This window comes from Nymphaea colorata, chromosome 12, assembly GCF_008831285.2.
Source record: "Nymphaea colorata isolate Beijing-Zhang1983 chromosome 12, ASM883128v2, whole genome shotgun sequence".
Lineage (NCBI taxonomy): Eukaryota > Viridiplantae > Streptophyta > Magnoliopsida > Nymphaeales > Nymphaeaceae > Nymphaea > Nymphaea colorata.
The window spans coordinates 17,536,945-17,560,161 of NC_045149.1; the positions used below are offsets into that span (position 1 = coordinate 17,536,945).

At 37.7% G+C, this 23,217-nt stretch overlaps 1 protein-coding gene and 1 non-coding gene across 4 annotated transcripts; one reads left to right on the plus strand and one right to left on the minus strand.

Annotated features, from left to right (window-relative positions):
• Positions 1-1,011: 1,011 nt before the first annotated feature.
• On the minus strand, positions 1,012-10,438 carry LOC116265524 (phosphatidylinositol 4-phosphate 5-kinase 9). Of its 3 annotated transcripts, none has more exons than XM_031646188.2 (9): positions 10,197-10,438; positions 6,721-8,141; positions 6,401-6,568; positions 5,179-5,344; positions 3,843-3,950; positions 3,546-3,733; positions 1,884-2,041; positions 1,552-1,717; positions 1,012-1,464 (listed from the first exon to the last, which is right to left on the minus strand). In XM_031646188.2, exons 2-9 carry the CDS (start codon positions 7,992-7,994, stop codon positions 1,188-1,190), a joined length of 2,505 nt encoding a protein of 834 aa, XP_031502048.1. In that variant the 5' UTR covers positions 7,995-8,141; positions 10,197-10,438; the 3' UTR covers positions 1,012-1,187. The 3 variants fall into 3 exon arrangements, with proteins under 3 accessions (XP_031502048.1, XP_031502047.1, XP_031502049.1); XM_031646187.2 differs by having other exon boundaries at positions 10,174-10,438; XM_031646189.2 differs by lacking the exon at positions 10,197-10,438 and adding an exon at positions 9,461-10,034.
• An 11,591-nt stretch (positions 10,439-22,029) lies between these two features.
• On the plus strand, positions 22,030-22,103 carry TRNAI-AAU (transfer RNA isoleucine (anticodon AAU)). The gene has a single exon. It is a non-coding gene; the product is annotated as a tRNA-Ile (tRNA).
• The last annotated feature ends 1,114 nt before the right edge of the window (positions 22,104-23,217 follow it).

The following is a 23,217-nucleotide window of genomic DNA, read 5'->3' on the forward strand; positions in this document are numbered from 1 at the left end:
GACTTCTCTATTTCCTGATGCACAGAATTAGATTTAGGTCTGTCCCCAAGTGTCCAGTTATACAAACCAATTCCCACTCGGTGCTTCAACCTTCTTGATGGTCTTGATTCAACTTGTGGCATTTGAATTCTTATTTCATTATCCTGGCGACTCAACTCAATGCATACTAGTAAGAACTGCCTGAGAATTGAGGCCTGGCTTTTATTAGTCATCAGAACCAAGGGATTGGCATGGTAGGATGGGCAGTGACCGTAAAATGGGCAGCCGCCAAGCCTAAAACACAAGCTGAGTCTTGTTTGAGCTCAACCTGTCGAGATTAAGCTCCACTCATCTCCTAAATCGCTTGCTCGGCACTTGGATAGCTCGGCTCGGCTCGACTCCTGGATCACTTGGCTCAAACTCGCACACGAGATTGACTCAATAAACCAAATTGAAGTTTGAGGTCAACTCTTTTAATGGCTCGAGCTTAAATTAAACTCCATTTCAACTCGTTTAATAGATGAATCGAGCCCGATATACAGGCAAGCTCAAGTCGAGCCTGAGTTGGCTTGACTGATGTCCACCCCAGCGGACACAGTTCGAAGCCAACAAGCCAAAGCTGAACATGCCTCCTAAGCCAGGTCATATGGCCACTTTTGCGATCTTTTTAATGTCGGAAAAACACACACACACACACAGTAATCATAGCCGCAGCATAGAAGGTTGTATGTTAGGCCCGAACATGGGAGTGCATGTTCATAACTCAAAATGACCAAGATGCCCCATGTGTACAAAAGAAACCCCCCTGCAATGGCAAAAAAAAGGAGGAGAAAAAGCTCCATTTTTTAACAGAGTGAAACACAGAACACCCTTCATTGGAAACACACAACACCCACCATGCCCTCTAGTGGTAGTCCATTTGAAATCACTTTTGGCTCAAGGGTATCAATTGCAGGTCAAACGACGACTCGAATCTTTATGGTGCAGTAAGTAAACAAGCTACGTTTGGTTTAAGAAGTTCGATACCAGAGCAAAATCTGAACGGCCTTCTGATTAAAATCCGCAAAGTTTATTGTAAGCAGCAAAAAAACATACTACTTAAATGGGCATGGGAGGGTTTGGTTAATATATATATTTTTTTAACCAGACCCAGCTCATAGATAGCAACACAGAGATTGGAAAAAACCTCTGAACCAAATGAACAAATCTTACAGAGGTTCAGGGTTTGTGGGAAATACATACTTGATGAACTTTAAAAAACGGTCGGCGTAAAGTGCAGGGTCAACAGCTGAGATTGAGAAAGAATCAAACTGAAGAGACTTGCACGCATGCTCAATTTTCTTCTTCATGTTGTATTCTTGCAATATGTCAATGATGCCAAGATAGAGCACAACATCATATGTCTCGTGAAACAAGTCACCTTTCTCATGCATAGAAATGTGTTCTGCTCTGGCAGGCATGTTGACTCCAAGCTGGATCTGCAACCTGCTCCACACCCCCAAGAAACAAGAGGATAAAACGTCCATTCCTTTTATTCAAATGGAATAACAGAAGAAAGCAGATGCTAACTACCTGGCAGTGCCAGGAAGAAGAAGATCGACTTCCTCGTCACCGGCAGCAGAAGCGCGAAGCCTGCTGCCTCTAATATGAGGACCAACCACAACACCATTCTGATGAGGTCCTCTGGCAACCAAAACAAGGCCTTGAGGATAGCTGGAAATTTCATCTTCGTATTCAGCTGCCACAAAATCGCAACAGAACAATTATATATGTGTTGCACCTTGAAAATGCTCATTGCTATTCGTAATCTTGCTAACTCGTATGACGGTTGCTGTAAAGCAATATGAGTGAGTCAATAATTCAAAGCACAAGTCGATCAATGTGAAGAACACAAGTCAAACTACCTGCTTCACAACGTGTGCTAAAACCTCCTGGTGCTGCTGCTTGCTGCTCCATGATGAACGACTGCAGATGCTGGGGAGCTCTAAAGTGCACTCCTAGTAGAAGGCTATAATCCATAATTCTTTGTGTCTCCAAAAATCTGCAATCAACCTCTATTTGCCTGCAAAGGCATACCAGCAGTAAGTCGACGAAGTTGAAGAAATGCAGAAAACCAATAGAGACAACATAAATATTGGAGATTTACAGAATAGCATAGTAGGTGAACAAATGAAGAATTTTCTGTTGGCACGCAATGTAGCATATAACCGTAGCAACTGGAACCTAATGCCCATGCAACGTTTGCCAACAATAATATGACAGAATTTGTCTCAGCAGCTTAGACCACAGCAATCTATCACTCATTACTTATTCAGCTTTTCTTTCCATCCTTCAACAACCACACAACCCCCAAGTAAATGACCAAGATGGCTATCATGTCCTATGCCACTTCTTTTCATGATGAAGCAGAATTAAAGACCATCAAGACTTCTCTTTCTTCCATTTTTCGTTCTCTTCTTTTATGCTTGGGACACTTCATCACAGCTAGATGTCAAAGGGTAGACAAATAGAACTTAATAGATGTACACAAAAGCTTATAGAAGCGGGGAGAAAACCAATCTCAATGAACCAGAACAAAAATATAGTTTAGTTAGTTTGGTTTCAACTTTCAACTACTACAGCTACATTTTTCTTTTTTCTGATGGATGTAAAAGAGAATTTTATAAGGACAACCCAGAAGCAGCATTATGTTGTAGAATTAAGAATTATTAAAAAAAAAAGGAGTTGCCATAGGAATAAAAATAATATGTATTTTACTAAGTCTAGATACTCAATGATTATAGAAGTATGCTAGGTATCGCTAATGAAGAACAGATACAATCAAAGAAAACTTTGTCCTCCTTTTGTAAGGATCAAACAACTATATGAAGTTATGAACCCTTTTCTCCCCTGAACTTCACTTAAGAAAGCAACAAAGCAGAAACATTGTAATTTATCCACACCTATTAGTTTAGGATGACCATGCTGACTTGAAGCATTTGTAAGTTCATATGGTTGTGAGTTCATCCGATTGGCTGCATTAGAGCATTATGGCAGAATTTACCTAACATCTTCGTGAATGCACCAAAGTAAATGCCACTAGGGAACAGGATCAGGTAGTACACATTGTAATCAACTTCTAATACAATTGTTTAGGGATTCAGGGAGACAAGACAAATTCTACTGAATTGCAATAAGATTGAATCTGATGCAATACAAATTTCTGATAATTAGAAAACCCACATGCACACACATATGCATATGCATGCACTCAAATACACATAGAGAGATATGTTGCCAACAACAACACACACCTATTGCTATTGAAGTCATAGCCTTTTCTGTCCATACTCCATAGTATTGGAATGCTACCAAATATGTTGTTCCACTGAATCCTGTTTCAATTTTTCATTGTTCTTATATTATTTGCATATATTTAAACATGAAGGATTTGCTTCTATTCCATGATTTTGTTGCTACTTCAAATAAATTTACAGTAAGATCAGTTGTTAATACTTAAGAGCCTTACAAAGATCATAGAAAATGAGTGCTATGCCAGTATACAAGAGGTAAAACAAGACTATTACTTCAGTAAAGCCTGGCGCCAAGAAGGTTCCAGGAAAAATTGATAGTTCAAATCCAAATCTTTGAGTGTGGTGTTCTCATCGATTTCAATCTTGTCAGTGGAACGTCCTTGGGATGATCCTTTCAGATCAAATCTTCGATGAATTCTCAGTTCTGTGCAGAACATATTTCCCATCACCACAAACCGAAACTGCAAAGTTTAAGAAAAATTATTATGTATTTCTCTAGCATTTCATATTTCATGAATAGAAAACAAATAGGGAACCACTTTTATTTGTAACAAAAGAGAGCCATAATACCTTTTGACCACCTGTTTTGATCCGGTGAAGCCCAAAAAACTTTGTTACAAGCGTATTTTCATGGGTACGGACATGATGGTGATAGTTAGGAAGCATCTGTAAAAGGACCTGAACAAACCACCATTGAACAATTGGATTACGAAATTTGTACATTAGTTTCTATACTTCCAATAATATAAACAAGATAGCGCAATAACTCAAACGTAAAAAAAGCTACAGCAGTTTTAATCTTCAAAAATTGAATTACTAATCACATGATCTGGAAAACTAAAGAAGCTTTACACTTTTCTCACCACAAACGCCTGCATTAGACACACAAAAAACTGAACAAGAAACAAACATTTGGACAACATGATCAGTGGGCCAAAAACATGCAACTTTACCAGTAAAGAAGATGAATATTAACCTAAATACTGTAGCAAAGAAACAGCAGGTTGCCCCAATTTGCATTGAAAGGAGAGAGTCAACACTAAAAAAAAAAAGCTCAAAGTCGAAGCAAAATTACCAAGATCATCTCTCTAGCTGGCACATTAAAGAGAAAACACAGTCAGAGGGACCAGAGGCTAACTATTAATTGTATGGCTGGATGAATAGCTTCTGACTTTTTACAATCCCGCACATATCCTGCCAGTCAAAAAAACATAGACCAACTCCGCACATGGGAGGAGGGAAGGGGAGGGCCACCTAGACCATGGCCCCACCCCAGCCAATTGAAAAAAAAAAAAAAATTAGTTGCACCATATATTATTTGGATTCAAATTCAGTTTGGCCCTACCCGGATCCAGAGGTTGAACTGTTCGGCCTGCCCCTAAAAAAAATCCTGGCTCCGCCCTGGAGTCCGCATACTTGGCCCACATCAAAGTCAAGCCTTTTGTCTCATGAACCTAGATAACTGGTGGCATTGCAATATGTTTCTAGCTTGAAAACTATAATATCTAAAGAGAACATCATATCTTATGGAGTCACCATGATCACACTTTTTGCAAACCAAAACTTGAGAAAATATTCAAAATAAGCAACTGTTTACTACAAAAGGAAGATATTATCTTGTCCTCAAAAGAAGAACCTCCACTTGTGTACGTCAGATTAGCAAATGAACTATAAATACCATTTAAACAATATATGTTTATCTTAAAAGAATCAACTTAGACATTGCAACAGAAACTGGATATAGAAAAATGAAGAGATAACAAAAGGTGGCGATGCTCCAACATATGCTTTAACATGCTCAATGCAAATGGATTAAGACGCAAGTAGAATAGCAGCCCTGTTCATGCAAAGTTAGCAAATAATGGTTTTCATTAGCAAGGCAAAAACTATAAAAATAAGCAACTACCTGAACTTCAGGTTTTCGAAGGGTCTTAATCATAAACCTATCATCTTGAGAGAGGAAAAAAACACTTCCACTCTTGCCAGGAGAAGAAAGCTCTCTAAGTGCAGCACTTCCACAAATAGATATCATGTAATCTGCAGCATCTATCTTGAACATTTCACGGAGATTCCTAAGAGAACACAACAAAGTCTATTAGATGAACGAAGATGTGCAAATATATTCTTAATTTGAAAAATGTATAGGACATTATTCAATAACCAACTGTAATATTATGTAATAGATGAATGAAGATAAGTTAAATCTCTAAGGTGATGTTTAGGGCCTTAGCTTCAGATGTGTGTTATTAGATTCCACCATCACATGTCATGGTGTAAAAGAACAATACATATAGTACAACCATAAAGAACATAATTAAATATAGATATGGAACAGCACGGATTTGGTAACACAGCACTTAGAAGCATGCTAGGCTTTGGCCAGTAGCCTAGAAACCTTGGCAGACCAAGAAAAAAACTCTGATGCTTTTCTTCCCAGGACTTTATTTGATAGTACAGTGCTTAGAAGCATGCTAGGCTTTGGGCAGTAGCCTAGAAATCTTGGGAGGTGCCTCACCAGCGCACAGCCATGACAGTTTGATAACGAAATAGTTTCAGTTTTCAATTTTATGATAACATAATTAAAACATCAGTAAATGAAAAGATAGCATGATACGAGCTATTTTGTAAAACCAAACTTGACTAATAACCTTTTAAGAAATGGAACTAAGGTACCTAGGGCTTGAAAGCAATGCTTTTAGCATGAATCTGTATCAACTCCTATTATCCCGCTTAAAAAGCAACACAGGTACCAATACTACCTCACTCAAATATCAGCTGCCATCGTGCTTCAATCAGTCAAACCAGTTGAGTCAGCTTGTACAAGTCCTTTTGCTAATAAAATAATAATAAATTTTTTATTTTACTCAAAAGTTTCAAGCTAAAGAAAAATGGAAATTCAATTTAGTGCAATTTGATGCTGCTAATACATGCTAATTCTATAACTTTTGTACAATGATCTACCTCCACCACTGATATTAAAAACATCATTTGAAGGCTAAAAAATATTGTCAGAACAAAGAGCATCTATCAAAAAATAGGCTCCTACATGGAGAGACACACATAATGACATGCATAAACAAGTATTTTCTTCCTTATCAAAGACAAAGTGTGAGATCCAAGCAAATCACCTGAAAACCATTGGACAATAGTCTTTCCACTTAAAATCAACTGATTGATGGGGAGGTGTCAATTGGGAACCTTCTCTAGGAAAATTCATCCAGAAACAAGCTCGGGGACCAAAATCAGACCCTCTGACTTCACGTCTCTGTATTGGTGTGATTTTTCCCACCGTGTATCTGCAAACAGAACAGAAATTTAAAGGAAGCATACAATTTATAATTGAAATGCAATTTCAAACTCATTTGTATAAAGTTTATAAATTTGTACTATACTACCGGCCTCTAAACAAGTTAATTTTAAACTTCCGAAGACAATAGTCGACCCTTACCTGATTCCAAGTTGCAGGTTAAGCATAAGATCATAACTTCTGTGGCCCTTAATGATGGTTTCGCCTGGCCTTTTTATATCCTTTGCAAGTTTTTTTTGCTTCCTTTTGGCACTTCTTGATAGTGATGTGAGGCTACGGTTGATCACCACCTCACTGATAAGAACACCTTGCATATATTCTCTTTCCAAAATAGGTACATTCGTGCTCAACTCCTCCTCACTCTCTTCTGGAATGGTTTCTGTGGTATTTGATGCATCATGACCAATAAACTTTTCGAGTGCAGCTTCTAGACTCCAGCGCCTTTCCAAAGACACGTTTCTATTTTTGGGGTGGTCTGAGTTCCGTGGAATATTTTGGGGGAGAACTGTGGATGAACCACGACCAGGTCTAGGGGGCTTGCGAAACTTGAGGTTTCCTATGTCGACAGAAGAAGCATGACGAATATGTGTATGACTTTGTTGCATTATCGAGTTTGGTGAGAGACCACCTTTTCTTAAAGAACTAAGGTAAAGCTCTTGAACTGCAGGAAGCTTTCCACCTTTAGGATAAAATGCTCCTTTTCCATCTTTCAGACCCCTGCTCCATGTTCCAACATAGCACCCACCATCAGCCCATGTATAAACTCCAAATCCATGCATCATGCCACCCATCCAGTGTCCTTCAAAAGAATCACCATTTGTCCAAACCATGACACCTTTCCCAGACATTTTTCCACCTTTCATATTACCAGTATAGGTATTCCCATTAGACCAAACATACTTTCCAGGGCCTTCTATCATGCCCTCAACCCAAATACCTTCAAAGACATCCCCGTTAGAAAAAGTTTTCTTTCCAGATCCATGTTTGACACTAAATTGCCAACCCCCACTGTATGTGACTTTATCAAGCCTGGAATATGTTCCTCTGCCATGCATATAACCACCAGCAAATTCACCTTCATAAATTGCTCCAGAGGGCCATACAATCTTGCCATGTCCATCTATTGCACCTCTTTTCAATTCACCCTCATAAATGCACCCATGAGACCAAATATACTTCCCCAAGCCCTCTGGCATGCAATCCAATAGTGATCCTGAATATACATCCCTGTTAGGAAGCACCAACTCCCCCACTTCACGGATGTTGGATCCAACAGGCTGAGAGGTCTGGCCATTGGACTGTCTAGGAGAATGTTCCCTTTCACTGAAGGAGCTTGGTTCCTGAAGGGGTTGTCCTTTCTCAGGTTGAGAATGTACTCCATCAATATCTTCAACATGGGCCACAGGGCCAGACATGCATAATTTACAAGCAAGTGCAGCCTCTCTTAATTCAGAAAATTGAGGTCACTATCAACGGCAAAAGAAGAGCATGAAATTGAAAGGTCAACATATAGCTACTGAGATGGTCACACAACATGTCTTCATGCCCGAGAAAAATGGAATCTGACAAAAGCCACAGATCACATATAAGAGCTCACCTTATTTTCAGCAAAGCAGCATAAAAGAAAAATAATGTGCATGACATGACTAGGACAATGTTAAGAAATTAAAAGAAGATTCAAAAAGAACAGAATCCAGCTTGATATATACAACTGAGAAAAGACAATGTCAAATCAGAGGATGTGCACAGGAAGAGGCACGTGGCAAAAAAGGCATCATTGTTAGCAAATCCAACTGACAAGCAGAAGCTAGCTACAATATTTCTCAATAAAATTTGCAGAAGTAAATTTCCAGAGAGCACTTTTAATCATCTACATAACCTAGTCATGCTATTGAAAGGACAGTTCGTGCACAAAAACTATTACCATTACCAGATTTTTCCATGCAAGATGCTAAGGACAATCTCATGCATGAGCAGTTATTTATTTACAGAAAATCATTTTTGAATTTTACATAATGGTGAGATGCAGATTGTGTGATAAATGCCTGAACAGCAACAACGATTACAAAGATTTATTGATATTTTTAGCCTACAGCTAATACTTCTGCTTGAAAGACACAGAAAGGAAATGTGGAAAAGCCTAATCAGCAAATTGCAACGTCCATTTTGACCTGACTGCCTTATTGAATTGGTAACTATTTTTGGCGAGAGAGACCAAATCATTGGAAAAACAGTTTCCAATCAAAAAACTAAATTTGCAATGACCAAGTACTCCTTTCAGGAATCATGCAACAGTGTTGCTCAGAAACACGTATCTTGTACGGCTTTTCTTCAGAGCGTGACGGCATCAAATATGCAGAGAAGCAACCAGACAAAAGAATGTAATCCTGCTACTTTCTGTGTGTAAGCTGTTCAAGGTGGCCCACTACACATATGTATGCATCCAATCATGGTTACACTCAAGAACCTTCATAACAGTAGAACAGTGGGAGGTACAATCGCCGGAGTGATACCAACTACCGACAGTGTCCATGAAAAGAAGCATCTGACTGGCAGTTGTTATCAGGAACCATGATACACAAGCGAAGCCATTTCTAAGTGTACACAGTAGTAAACTCAAACCTAGCACATAAACGCTAATTCACAGCAGAAAAGTGAATGAACACACTAGACTGAGTATCAAGTTTGATCACTACACTTACATTAGAGAAACAACCAACGTGAAGCTTAGAATTGCTGTTCCGCTTCAGCCATTTCTAAGTGTACACAGTAAAAACTCAAACCAAGCACATAAAAGTTACTTCACAAAACACAGAAAAATGAATAAAGACGCTAGACTGACTATCAAGCTTGATCTTTATGTTTAGATTAGAAAACCCACCAACTTGAAGCTTAGAGTTGCTATTCCACTTCAGCAAATGCACGAAATGGGCACACCGACACTCTCACATTCGAATCCCTGCCCCGTACTACAAATCTTTACGTCTCCAACTTCCGGAATATAGGACCTACACTAAAAGCCAGAACTCTGGTTTCTTGTTTCATCTGCCTCAAAGAGAGTTTTCAGAAGCCAATTTTCCTAGTACTCATCTCCCTCCAATTAGTAACAATTCCTCAAGACAATGAATTCATTTCTTAAATTAGGCGAACAGTGGAGAAGCAATCAGAGAAGGTAGTTAGTGGCAATTCGAAGCCCTTTCCCGTCTGTCTTCTCTCACTAAATCAAATTAGTAGCCATAGATGGCATATGAATAGGAAAACCAAGATCTCTCAAAAATATCACCTCCAAAACTCAAAGATCGCCTATTACCACCCAGAATCATTTCCAGGTACAACACACAATACCCAGTTGTTTCATATTAACCCTGTTCGATTCCTCGCCAATAACGAATCCAAAAACTTTCTATTCCTGGTCTCCACGAGCCTAACACCAAAACAATCCCAAGAAACCGACACACCCAAAAGCAGGAAAAAAGAAGGTCCAATAAATTTCACAAAGAAAACCCACAGGAACCACAGACCTTTCACACTTCAAAAAGTTAACACTTCATGACAACCCATAATGCCAAAAGAACAAAGAAAACCATAATTCACCATGGAACACAAGACGCCGATACCAATGGTTCTCTTCGATCCAAGACGGAAGCTTGCTGAACCTTGCTCTGCTATTCAGACAACGAATTCACCCTCCTTCCTTGCTCTAATGGTGGCAAGAAACTTACCAACCTCTATTTTATAGTCCAACGAAGTCCGACTAAATCCTTGCTTTCATGGTCTCACCTGCTCTCTTTCGACACCGTTCTAGTTTATTTCATCATTGGCTCCTGGTGAGCTTATGGCCCTAGTTTCTCGTATAATGGTCCAATTTCCTGGCTAAACAAACGGTCCCACCGAGTCCTATCCCCCAGTTCGGACGTTATAATTGCTCGATCAACAATTCTGTTGGCATGTATGGCGTCTGCCCTTTTCACCATGTAAAAAGCGGGCTCATTGATTAGCGTTATATTTTCTGTCTTGGTCTGTTCTCATTCATAAAAGATGAAAACTGATAAAGTGAGCTTGTGCTCATCCGGGCTTCCGGCCTATTGACGCTGACCTGCTTACGAATGTCACCACTTCTGTAGGGGTCTAGGTGCAGCCATGAATCACCAGGAGCATGGTGGCAGAACAGATTCGTCAACTGAATGATATATAAAGATGATCTCACACAGTCGCCCTTTAGATGGCCGGCCATTAAAGTAGCTTTAAGCTCGCATAAATGGTTCATAACTTGACTGAGTTTGCTATTTTCAGAGATGCATATTGTAATTTACTTTTGTTTGGTGAGCCCTGAATGCCAAGTCTAATGAAAATAACGACGAAAAAGGCTCAAGCAAAGAACTACACTTGATTATTTCCACTGTATCTGAATAAAACTGGCTAGTTGCTTTGGCCTTGCTGCAAGTAACTTTCAATTTAAGTGTCGAAGCCTTGACTTATCCACTTGCACTTCGCCTTGAAGAAAGAACATGGCAGTATTTTCTTGTATTCCCCTAAGTTTCAAGAGCACTGATGCCCAATTGATGGATAAACGTGCTTATAATGGTTCCAGGGTTGAACTTTGAGCCTTTCGAGAAGGATGAAAAGCTAGTTTGTAGATTGTGTGCCATTTGATGCAATGACAATAATAAGAACCATATATCTCTCAATCTTTTGCTAACAAAGGTACCCAGCAGGTGTTTTAGATGAAGAACAATTACTACTATAAGGCATCATGAAGAACGTTTGACACCCATCAAACATAACTCTAAATTAGGTAGACAAATTCGGTAAGAATCTTCAATGTCCCGGCAACTAATCTCCTTTTCATTGTCGAAAAAGGAGGTTGATTGCAAAACTTGCCTGTCAAATAATGTTTGGTACCAAACACATGAAAGGGCATAGTGGCACTGACCTTTAACCAAATTGACTTTTGAAAAGTGAGGCCCTCTTTTTGTTGGGGAGATGAGGATTAGGAGCCACATGAGCGCCGGGGGGCACAGTGCCCGTGGCATCACCAGCCATGGAATGACAAGGAGATTAGTTGAGATTAAAGCGGCATGTTTGGAAAAGGAAAAAGAATCCATTCCATGAGGACAAAAAGTCTAAGTAGAAGGAGAAAAGAGATTCAATGGATGCTTGAATGAACCAAAGTTGTTGATTAATTTTGCGTGGTGGGCTATGTGGCCGGTGCACAAGCCTGAATTGGACATGCAACCCAAGTAAACTCTATTAAAATCCTTCAATTTTCTCGCTTTGTGCCTTTCCTTGTTGTTTCCCTTATCTTGTACATCATTCTTATCATGATAAGAACAACTGATATTTTAGCTTTTTGAGAGCTTGACCAAGAGCTGGTAGGCAGTCAATTTCTGATTCGAGTGGCATGTGCACCATCTGTTGTTCTTGCCAGGGAAGCTTTAAACCCTGATGCAGGTTTCATAAAGTAAGAGAAAAGTAGAAAAAAACGATGATATTTGTATTCGGTTGGCCCCTCTCAACCAAATCTTTCGATTTTAACATATTTTAGTTCTTCCACTCGGTCATAGATAAATTCATATGCTTCCGGTCTGTCCCTTTTTGAGGTGAGATTGTAGATCTCCTTTTTCTGGAGATCTTTTGACACTTTTCCGTGGTTTTGAAATTTGGAACTTCTTTTCCTGGGGAGATTTATTCCAAAAGGTAGCGTAGACCCACCAGAGCTAGATATATTTTCGTTTTCTCTTGTGTGGTTCTCTGAATTGATGGCCTTGATTGAAGAAGAAAAGACCCATGTTTGTATTTTACTATGTGCTTGATAGGGGCGGAGGTAGGTGTGGGGTACCGTGTAGATAATTATCTAAAAAAATTCTTATTTTTATATTGATGATACGAGCAATTTTTCTCATTTACATGTTGATGCCACTTAAAAATTTATTACCGGCACTCTCCCTTCCTGATAATCCGAACCAATGAGTCGCATTTAGAACCAAATTTGGGCAGTTTTTGTTGTTCAGAATACTTGCACATGTTATTGACAGTCAAGCTGTTTTTTTTGTTGTGAATTATAATTATAAATAAATACTTTACATTTTCAATGCCTATAAATATTTTTTTTTCTCTTTAATTTGAAGAAGGATTTGAAAAGACACTGTGGAAATGAGAATCGATTCTCAGAAACAATGGTTCGGATCAACTTTCGTGAAGATTCTTCTTTTCTTGAAAGGAATATGAGAAACACGACGGGGCATCCTAATCTAAATCAGATTTCTTATGCTTTGAGCCGATTAATATCTGATATGTTCTCAAGTTCTCAAACCATTGAACAATATTAACAAATGGGCCTGCCCAACAAAAGAAGAAGGAAAAAAACAATCGGAATTTTCGTCGGCAGATACAGATAAATTATCAATCAATCTCCAACTGCCCTGATTCATGCATTTTTTCTAATTTTTTATTGACTAAATAATTCAAAAAAAACAAAAATGTCGGCAAAGAAAAAGAATACTCTCATTTTTGAGCCTACCCTTTGGCCATAACCCTAATACAGTCCTCATTTTCTAATTATTGCAACACACCCACTTTACTTTTAGCAACGAGCACGAACAAGCGGGTCTCAGGATAAATCACGTCTCATGTAAAAACATCTTAAAAAGTCTATGCTTTTCAACCAACATCATCCTTTAGCCCCTGTTTGATGCACAGAAAAAATCCTGTGCATCGGTTGAAAATCGTACGGGGAAGGGAAGTTTAATGCGCCGTATGGTGAGTGCATCAAACGCGGAAATATTTCCCCCACAAAATTTGTACGAACACGGAGAATTTAACCCGCAAATTCGCTGCCTGTCCTCTCTCGCTCTCTCGCTACCTCTCCTCTCTCGCTGCCTCTCCACTCTCGCTCTCTCCTTCCTCTCCTTTCTCACTGCCTCTCCTCTCTCGCTAACTCTCCTCCTCTCCTTTCTCGCTCTCTCGTTCCTCTCCTCTCTCGCTTTTTCGTTACCCTACAAAAAACTACCTTGTGCACCAAACACAGTTAATTTTACCCTACAAAAAATTTCCTTGCAAACAAATATTGACTCAAATTGGAAGAAGGTAAAATTTCATTATGTATTTTTTCTTTCAGCATTCTTTTTTACGGTAATTTACTACATTAAATTCTTCCATGCCATCAAATAGGGCCTTACTATAAAGTATCTTCACTTTTATAAATGAAAAGGACCTAACTTCAACTTTTAGATCGAAAGCGTTCTCTGATTCTTCAGGGGAATAAGAAGATAATAATAAAAGTATAGGTAAAGTTGTATAAAACGAATGGCGAAACATCCCATATAACTTTTGGTGGACTACCCATACACGTGCTCATGTATCTCCATCACTGTATCAAACAAATTTCCGAAAGAGGTTGGCGTAACGGATGAGATGAAGCTGATAGAATAGTTTTAAGACTTTTGATAGACTACCCATACAGGTGCTCATACAGGTGCTCATGTATTTCCATCACTATATCAAACAAATTTCATACAGGTGCTCATGTATTTCCATCACTATATCAAACAAATTTCATACAGGTGTTCATGTATCTCCATCACTATATCAAACAAATTTCATACAGTGCTCATGTATCTCCATCACTATATCAAACAAATTTTTGAAAGAGGTTGGCATAATGGATGAGATGAAGCCGATAGACAGTCAGTTTTAAGACTTTTGATGGACTACCCTACAGGTGTTCATGTATCTCCATCACTGTATCAAACAAGTTTTCGAAAGAGGTTGGCATAACGGATGGGATGAAGCTGATAGACAGTCAGTTTTCATTTCAAACTCCTATAGTGTTAACTCTTTGTATTATAAAAGGAGAGTACCGATATAAAGTACCAATATGTAAGTTGAAGTATACTGAGACATCATTTTGATACATAAAAGCCGGCTTAGTATCATGAAGGGATGATATGAAGGAAATGAGTTTCAACTCTCAACCGAGCGGTAGGATGAAATAGACTTGCCACTAGCAAAGACTGTATAAAAAAAAAATCAAATCTAAGGCTCACGTTTGAGATGATAGTGAAAAGGTAGTCTACCAAATGAAAATTTTCTAAAAAAATCACAAGCTCGAAATAGTAACCAGTAAGTAGATAGAGGAGAAGGGAAAAAGAAATGCATGTGCACGTGAATGTTTATTATAAGAACCACAAGCTCGCTCTCTCCTTCCTCTCCTTTTTCACTGCCTCTCCTCTCTTGCTTTCTCGTTCATCTCCTTTCTCGCTTTGTCATTCCTCTCCTTTCTCGCTCTCTCGTTCATCTCCTCTCTCACTCTCTCGTTACCCTACAAAAACTACCTTGTGCACCGAAGACAGTTAATTTTACCCTACAAAAAACTTCCTTGCAAACAAATATTGCTTCAAATTGGAAAAAGGTAAAATTTCATCATGTATTTTTTTTAGCATTCTTTTTCACGGTAAATTTACCACGTTAAATTCTTCCATGTCATCAAATGAGGTCTTACTATAAAGTATCTTCACCTTTATAAATGAAAATGACATGACTTCAACTTTTAGATCGAAAGCGTTCTCTGATTCTTCAGGGGAATAAGAATAAGAAGATAATAATAAAAGTAAAGGTAAAGTTGTATAAAACGAATGGCGAAGCATCCCATATAACTTTTGGTGGACTACCCGTACACGTGCTCATGTATCTCCATCACTGTATCAAACAAATTTCCGAAAGAGGTTGGCATAACGGATGGGATGAAGCTGATACAGTCAGTTTTAAGACTTTTGATAGACTACCCATACAGGTGCTCATGTATTTTCATCACTATATCAAACAAATTTCGTACAGGTGCTCATGTATCTCCATCATTATATCAAACAAATTTTCGAAAGAGGTTGGCATAACGGATGGGATGAAGCTGATAGGCAGTCAGTTTTAAGACTTTTGATGGACTACCCATACAGGTGCTCATGTATATCTATCATTGTATCAAACAAGTTTTCGAAAGAGGTTGGCGTAACGGATGGGATGAAGCTGATACAGTCAGTTTTAAGACTTTTGATAGACTACCCATACAGGTGCTCATGTATTTCCATCACTATATTAAACAAATTTCATATAGGTGTTCATGTTTCTCCATCATTATATCAAACAAACTTTCGAAAGAGGTTGGCATAACGGTTGGGATGAAGCTGCTAGGCAATCAGTTTTAAGACTTTTGATGGACTACCCATAAAAGTGCTCATGTATATCCATCATTGTATCAAACAAGTTTTCAAAAGAGATTGGCGTAACAGATGGGATGAAGCTGATACAATCAGTTTTAAGACTTTTGATAGACTACCCATACAGGTGCTCATATATTTCCATCGCTATATCAAACAAATTTCATAAAGGTGCTCATGTATCTCCATCACTATATCAAACAAATTTTCGAAAGAGGTTGGCATAATGGATGGGATGAAGCTGATAGGCAGTAAGTTTTAAGACTTTTGATGGACTACCCATACAGGTGGTCATGTATATCCATCATTGTATCAAACAAGTTTTCGAAAGAGGTTGGCGTAACGGATGGGATGAAGCTGATATAGTCAATTTTAAGACTTTTGATAGACTACCCATAGAGGTGCTCATGTATTTTCATCACTATATCAAACAAATTTCATATAGGCGCTCATGTATCTTCATCATTATATCAAACAAATTTTTGAAAGAGGTTGGCATAACGAATGGGATGAAGCTGATAGGCAGTTAGTTTTAAGACTTTTGATGGACTACCCATACAGGTGCTCATGTATATCCATCACTGTATCAAACAAGTTTTCAAAAGAGGTTGGCGTAACGGATGAGATGAAGTTGATAGGCAGTGAGTTTTTCATTTCAAGCTCCTATAGTGTTAACTCTTTGTATTATAAAAGAAGAGTACCGATATAGAGTACCAATATGTAAGTTGAAGTATATTGAGACATTATTTTGATACATAAAAACAGACCTAGTATCATGAAGGGATGATATGAAGGAAATGAGCTCCAACTCTCAACGGAGCAGTAGGATGAAATAGACTTGCCACTAGAAAGGACTGTATAAAAAAAAATTAAATCTAAGGCTCACGTTTGAGATGATAGTGAAAAGGTAGTCTACCAAATGAAAAATTTCTAGAAAAATCACAAACTCCAAAATAGTAACCAGTAAGTAGATAGAGGAGAAGGGGAAAAGAAATGCATCCGCACGTGAATGTTTATTATAAGAATATAATGTCCCTTTCAATGCAATCGTCATGACTTTGAGAAATGAGAAGTTTAAAATAAAATATTATATTATTACCAATATACAGATACATTTTCTACAAATGAATTTGCAATTTAAAGAGCATACGCAGCTTATAACTTATAAGCTTATGCTTTGAAATTACTCTATAAGTTTCAAATAATAGAAGAAATGTCATTCAAGTAATGTTTATCCTCATATAAAAAAATTTACTTATAATTTGATTTCCCAACATAAAGATCAACCATGATTGAACAAAAAACTTGGAAATCGTTCAAATTTGAACCTGATTACATCTGTTTCCATTTGATAATATTTAACCTTTGGGAGACGGTGTCCTGAGACATTCTGGTAAACGCATCTGAAGTCATTGCTTGCTGAAGAAAAGAAAAGTCTGTCTTTGACAAGAAGCAAAAAGTTTTACGTACTGTGATCCTAAAATATCTTGCTTTTAGAGCTTTCTTTTCTTTTTTAAATGTGGTTTTATTATCCATATATTAGAAAAACGTTCCCATTAAATTTCTGTTTACTTTGTTTGCATGGTTTTCAATTCGTTTAGATGAAATATCATTGTCAGAAGGAGATTTCCTGTAACATCTTTGAAAAAAGAAGTCCTCAGCAATAAATCCAATGATCATGAAAACGACATTCTCGATAAGCACTAAAATGTCATTTCAAACTTTTGCCCCATGCGAGCAATTTGTCACCATAAGTCTCCCTCTGGCGGAGGCAAGGTAGAGCTCGCTTGCTCTACTTTAATATATATATATATATATATATATATATATATATATATTAGAAAATTTCACTTGTTTCATAAAAAAAAATTAAAAAACGATATTTCAGTGTTAATTAAAATTTAGAAACTTTAATTTGACCCTCTTCATGAAAAATTTTCGACTCTGTCCTTATTCATAATGCATATCTCATGTCCAAACAATTGATTGCCATTTAATTGGCGATTCAACAATCTTTTGTGGAGGCTCACTTATTTAAACGAGTCAGATATATATATATATATGTGTGTGTGCGCGCGCGCATGCGAACATTTCTCAATCCTTACACGCCATTCGGCCTGACCAGTTATGTGAGAAAGAGATTGGTGCTGGACATGAGGGATCAAACTAGAGGCAGCCGAGGGAGGATACTTGAGTATGAGATTTAATTTATTTTCTCCTTTTTTTTTTACTTTCAATATTTGATTAAGTTGATCACAAGAACAAGTTAAGTTTTATCTCATAGTTTAAAACCTAATTACTAGTTCGGTCCCCTCTATCGAATTTTAAGTACTCAAGGGTCTTCTTTACTTGTTTAATTTCATCTTATCCTATCTTAAATAATATATTGAATGCCAAAAGTCAGAAGCTTGACATTCTATTTTTTTATAACATAGATGTCGCAAGCATGTTATATGTTATGCTATTTCATGTGCGACGGTTTTTTTCGCATTTTTTCACCATGAAAGGTGAATGAATGTAATACCCAAGTTTCCCTCAAGATGCATATGCATTTTATTCTAAGTAACGATCACAATATATGTAGGAATGCATCTTGTAGTTTCCCTAAAAGGGGTAGATTCTACGGTCAAGTAACATTATTTATAAGTTAATTAAGTTTATTAAACTCCCAGCTTATGAAAACAAACATCTCTTGTTTAACTGATATATGTTCCATTTGTACATTTTGGAGATTCATTGAAAAAGCCCTTCATGTTTCCAAATTTTTGGATACGTGCTTAACAAGTTTTGCTGAGAACTGTTGAGTTTAAATAATGTTTTTGAAGTCAATCTAAAAACTCAGTTAGAAAGAGTGAAATAACAATTATTAATTTATTTTGGAGTGCATTGAACAGTTCTTAAACTGGCCCAAAGAAAAATTTTACGTTTTCCAAACTACTAAAGCCCTATCATGTAAAATTTCACGTTTCAACAAGTGAAAATTTTCATAGATGTGTTAAGTGAAAAAATCAACAAATTTTCTCATTTAATTATTGATCTTGCAATTTTCAGTTTTAAAATATAAAAAACTAGTTTTAACCCATAAAATATATCTCTATTTTCTTTAATTTGACGAAAGAGATATGCAGGGGGCAGAACCAAAAAATTGTCATTGTAAGAGCTGAATTATAGTTTCAAAATTTTATCAACGGCCGAAATAAAATTTTTCAATTTTTTTATACACGTTAAACTAAAATTTTTAACAATTCATTTACTTGTATATTGGGTCTCTTGTGCCTCTCAATCATTTTATTATGTTTAAGATTTTTTTTTAATGGGTACAACTTGGAAAAAAAAATCTGGTTCTGCCCCTATTGTGAGGGAATAATTTTGTATGATACTTATTTTATTGGATAATTTTGCATCATACATGGGCCTTGCAGCCTCCCAATTATTATAAGATGAAGATAAACTAATTTAATGAAGCATACAAAGCTACTAATAGAGTGCATTGGCAGCAGCTGATGACTGAGATGATGCAATCAAAACAAAGGCTTTGAATCCAACGCTGTTCAACCCAAATCAGTTCAGCTACAAAAAAAAAAAAAAAATCAGAAATCTTTTTTTTTTTAATTTTTTTTAATAACACATTGGAGGCCCAACCATGTTATATTACAGGCCGATTCAAAAGTGCCATGTCTAGGACTCATTTTAGATATTTTTGAAACTTTTCTTGTTTTAATATTCTTCAGTTTATTTCTAATTTTTAAAATTAGATCTAGTTCTTTGTCTAGATACGTAGAGGCTAGACCAGTTAAAAGCTCTAGCACGTGTTTGCTTGTTGGAGAAACTTTCCTCAGTCGTCGAGATGAAAATTTTCCTATAGAAGTTAATGATCCCATGTTTCGAGAGATAGCTACTGCTTCTTGTTCTTCCACAGACTAAACTTTAAAGTGCTACCAAGAAAAGGAAATACCGTGTTTGCATGTGGCCGTGGGAAACTCACTTGGTCAATCGGATCTGATCGTAAGTGTTTGACATTCGAATTTTAATTGCTCCCCAAAAGGCTGTTATTTTAGCACTTCAAGGCGATGCGAGAAAAGAGCTTTTTCCCCCTCAATTTCGGGTCCATTTTTTCCGGGTCTTGGGTTTAGATCACATTGAGCAATGAACTTGAACAATAGAATAATGGGTTGGTTAGATTTTGAGCAACCCCAATTTGCGAGAAACACGCTCTGACCCGGTGCCTATGAACATTGTTTTTTTTAGCGAAGAATGTCACTGGAGTCAACCTGGGAATGCTTCAAACCTCGGGAACCGGATCCAGAACAAGATCCAGTACAATAAAAAATGACAAAGCTATCGTGCCAAATTTGTCTGTCTCGTATCGATACAGTATTCGGCGTACCGGGATATTTCTCTGAAACATTTTTATTTGATAAATAAAAAAATATCGACTAGCTTACGATACGTATCGACCGATACGGCTGAACCAACCTTTAACAAAGTGCTTGTTGCAATAAATGTTGATCGTGGGCTCGGCTGGGTCTAAGAACAGGCTATGGACATCACTTCCTCTTTGTATGTTTATGTGATGTGTATCCCACTGGGGAGCTCTTCTCCATGAGCTTTGCAGCTTTTCAGCCTGTAGTTTGGGGCTGTACTAAGCCAACACAATTAATTGAGATCTCAAGAATTTCATCTTGAATTTGGTTTCTTCTCGGAGTTCTGAGGTGAATGAGATAATTGGATGGTTAGATGATTGCGATGGTTTAATCAACTTGAGATCAGGTCACCATCAGTAGCGAGGCGGCCGCATTGGGACCGCCATCAAGCTCAGGATCCCGCCCTTGCTTAAATTTCTGGCTCCGCCACTGAGTCAAGTGGTGCTTCGTGAGCCGACGTAGTTGGTTCGATCTTTGACAGTAAATAGAAATCCAAGATTAAGAAATATGTGGATAAATTATTAGATTTACTTTGAGAGGTTTGTACTTTTAGTCGGTCCAAATTATTGGTGGGGGATGCAATTCTGAGTGTTCATGAAATGTAAGTGGCAGGCAAGGGAGAGTGGTTCATGCAATCTTTTTCAGAGAGCAAGAAATGTGGACATAAATTCACTTGCATGATTCTCTTGCTGCAGAAAATCTTGACCCTTTTGACAATGATTGTCTTCAATACATATCCCTTTGTGGGACACTCTTTGTACCTCCCAATAGCAAATGTTGGCTTTGCTTCTTGTATTATCAACTATTTTGGTCGCGTAAATTTCATGTTATGTGTAGACACGTTGATATGGATGTCGAGGTATACCACTTGTAGGCAGTGCACGAGAGGCAAACCACCCCCTTTTCCCCGCACCTAGAGTCTAGGGTTGTTTTCAGGTCTGAGTGGACTTACGATATACCTTCAGCTTCAGTGTCATGTATGCCACCATTTGCAGTCTACAGGAGTAGTGCCTACATGAATTGAACTGAGGACGCCTCGTCTGTGCACCCCTCTGCCAACCAACTACGGCGGCATGTACCGCCTGCATATTTAAACATGTCAAATTTAGACTAATTAAGTACATGGAATAGAGATGTAAATGCATTGGATGCATCCAAGTGTTCATTCCAAATTTGTCTATAGTCCAGTTTCATAGTGGAATGTGAGTCTGAACCAACAAAAAAATGGGGTTTGAAATTGAGCATGAACCTTAATTGAGTTATGGCGAATTGATTAACTTTGGTAAAATCCCAGAGGGCTGTAGCTTAGCTGATTGGGTGGGTGGTTTCTTTAGCAACAGATTGTCGGTGCTACTCTCTTAGTTTGCAAACGATCGCAAGCATGATATGATACTCAAGTTGACGAGTGTAGCGTAGGTTCACCCAAGCCTTAATGCAGTCTCTACCCTCCTATTCGGCGTGCAAGAGACCCAAAATCCATCTCTTGAAGCAAAGAATATTGAGGTTGGGGAAAGGATTTCATGACTCATGAGACTTTCAGTAATCTTTTTTCAGAAAAAGAAAAAAGTTTGTGGCTCGTTACTTTGCATCCCGCTTCGTTTCAAAGGCTCGCAGTCAGAAAATTATGTGTAAAGTAAAAGACAGATAAATGGGAGGTAGGAGAAGGAGAGAGGTTCACTCTTCCTTTCCACTCATTTCTTTACATCCAAACGTAGCTTTACGGCAAATCGATTTGATGAAAGTGGTGCCACAGAACTTCCTCTCAGGTAATGGCCCTTGTATATATATGAGCCGCTGATTGACAGCGTAGGCATGGCCTATTAGCTCAGTTGGTTAGAGCGTCGTGCTAATAACGCGAAGGTCGCAGGTTCGAGACCTGCATGGGCCATTTCAGTTATTTTTCATCCCTTTTATGTCATTTCTTCTCTTTCCCCCAGTTGGCTAAGGAAGCAGCGCGGGTAGTTGCATGCTATCTTCTACGGTTGTCATTTTTTCCCTTCCTTAATAGCAAGCTTTTGGTTTATCAGCGACCTAATGTCGGTCTGCATAGTGAAAGAAGTTTCCATGTGTTTCTTTCATTTCTCTTTTAAATGGTTAATAAAGTGGAGCAATGAGTATCAAAAAAATCCTAAAATGATTTTGAATTAATGTCTTTAATTAAATGGAACATAAAACAAGAGATGTCATCTATCTGCGCATGCACTTATTTATATATTTATATATGTATGTATGAACACATATAGTGTCGTTAGCCCCTATGTTGTCTTAAGTAGGAGCACAATTTATGAACTCTTTTCCTTTTATATTCGCGGAGTTACAAACTCCAAGCGATATTAAAAGAATGAAAAATGAAAGGCATCAAGTTGAAGGCCATTAATTAAGTTTTGACCTTTTTTGTGTTATTGTTATGATAAAAAGCAAGCTTGGTGTTCAGGGTCTACCCAGAAGCATTTTGAGTCATCACTTTAGTTATAAAAGACAGTGCATTGATATTTTATTTTTAGATATAAAGTAAAAGAGAGACTGTATGAAAGTTGAGCATTTAAGGCACATAAAACCAACATGACATGTAACTTAAAGAAAGATGAAAAAATTCTGAACTTCTGGAACATAATTACACCCTTAAGATAGAATTACACTTTGAAAACTTGGTTCAAGATTGAGTCTATCATTGCAAACTTAAAATTCTTTATCCAAAATCAAAATTCTTTGTTTGATGACACAATTTTCTTTGTGCCTTTGAGGAGAAGCAGCCGAGCCAGGATTTTTTGATCGAGTGGCACTTGAGTCACAAGCCCAAGCTTAATGTGGGCAAATTATATAGATTTTCGAGTAATTATAATATGTTTTTGAGTCATTCTAATTAAACTTGTGCGGGCCACTGCCCACGCTAGCCCCCATGAATCTCCACCACTCTTGAGGGGCATTTCAATCTTTTAGAAAAAAAAAAAAAACTTGGCTTCATATTTTCTAACTTAATCTTTATCATAGTCTAGTATAAG

What these genes read in the sequence shown, in the direction of transcription:
- LOC116265524 (XM_031646188.2), bottom strand. Translation starts at nt 7,994, where the DNA reads ATGTCTGGCCCTGTGGCCCATGTTGAAGATATTGATGGAGTACATTCT. An exon ending in AACCTGCAACTTGGAATCAG is followed by an intron (nt 6,569 to 6,720) that starts GTAAGGGTCGAC and finishes TTCTGTTTGCAG; the next exon opens with ATACACGGTGGGAAAAATCA. An exon ending in TCAAAACAGGTGGTCAAAAG is followed by an intron (nt 3,734 to 3,842) that starts GTATTATGGCTC and finishes TAAACTTTGCAG; the next exon opens with TTTCGGTTTGTGGTGATGGG.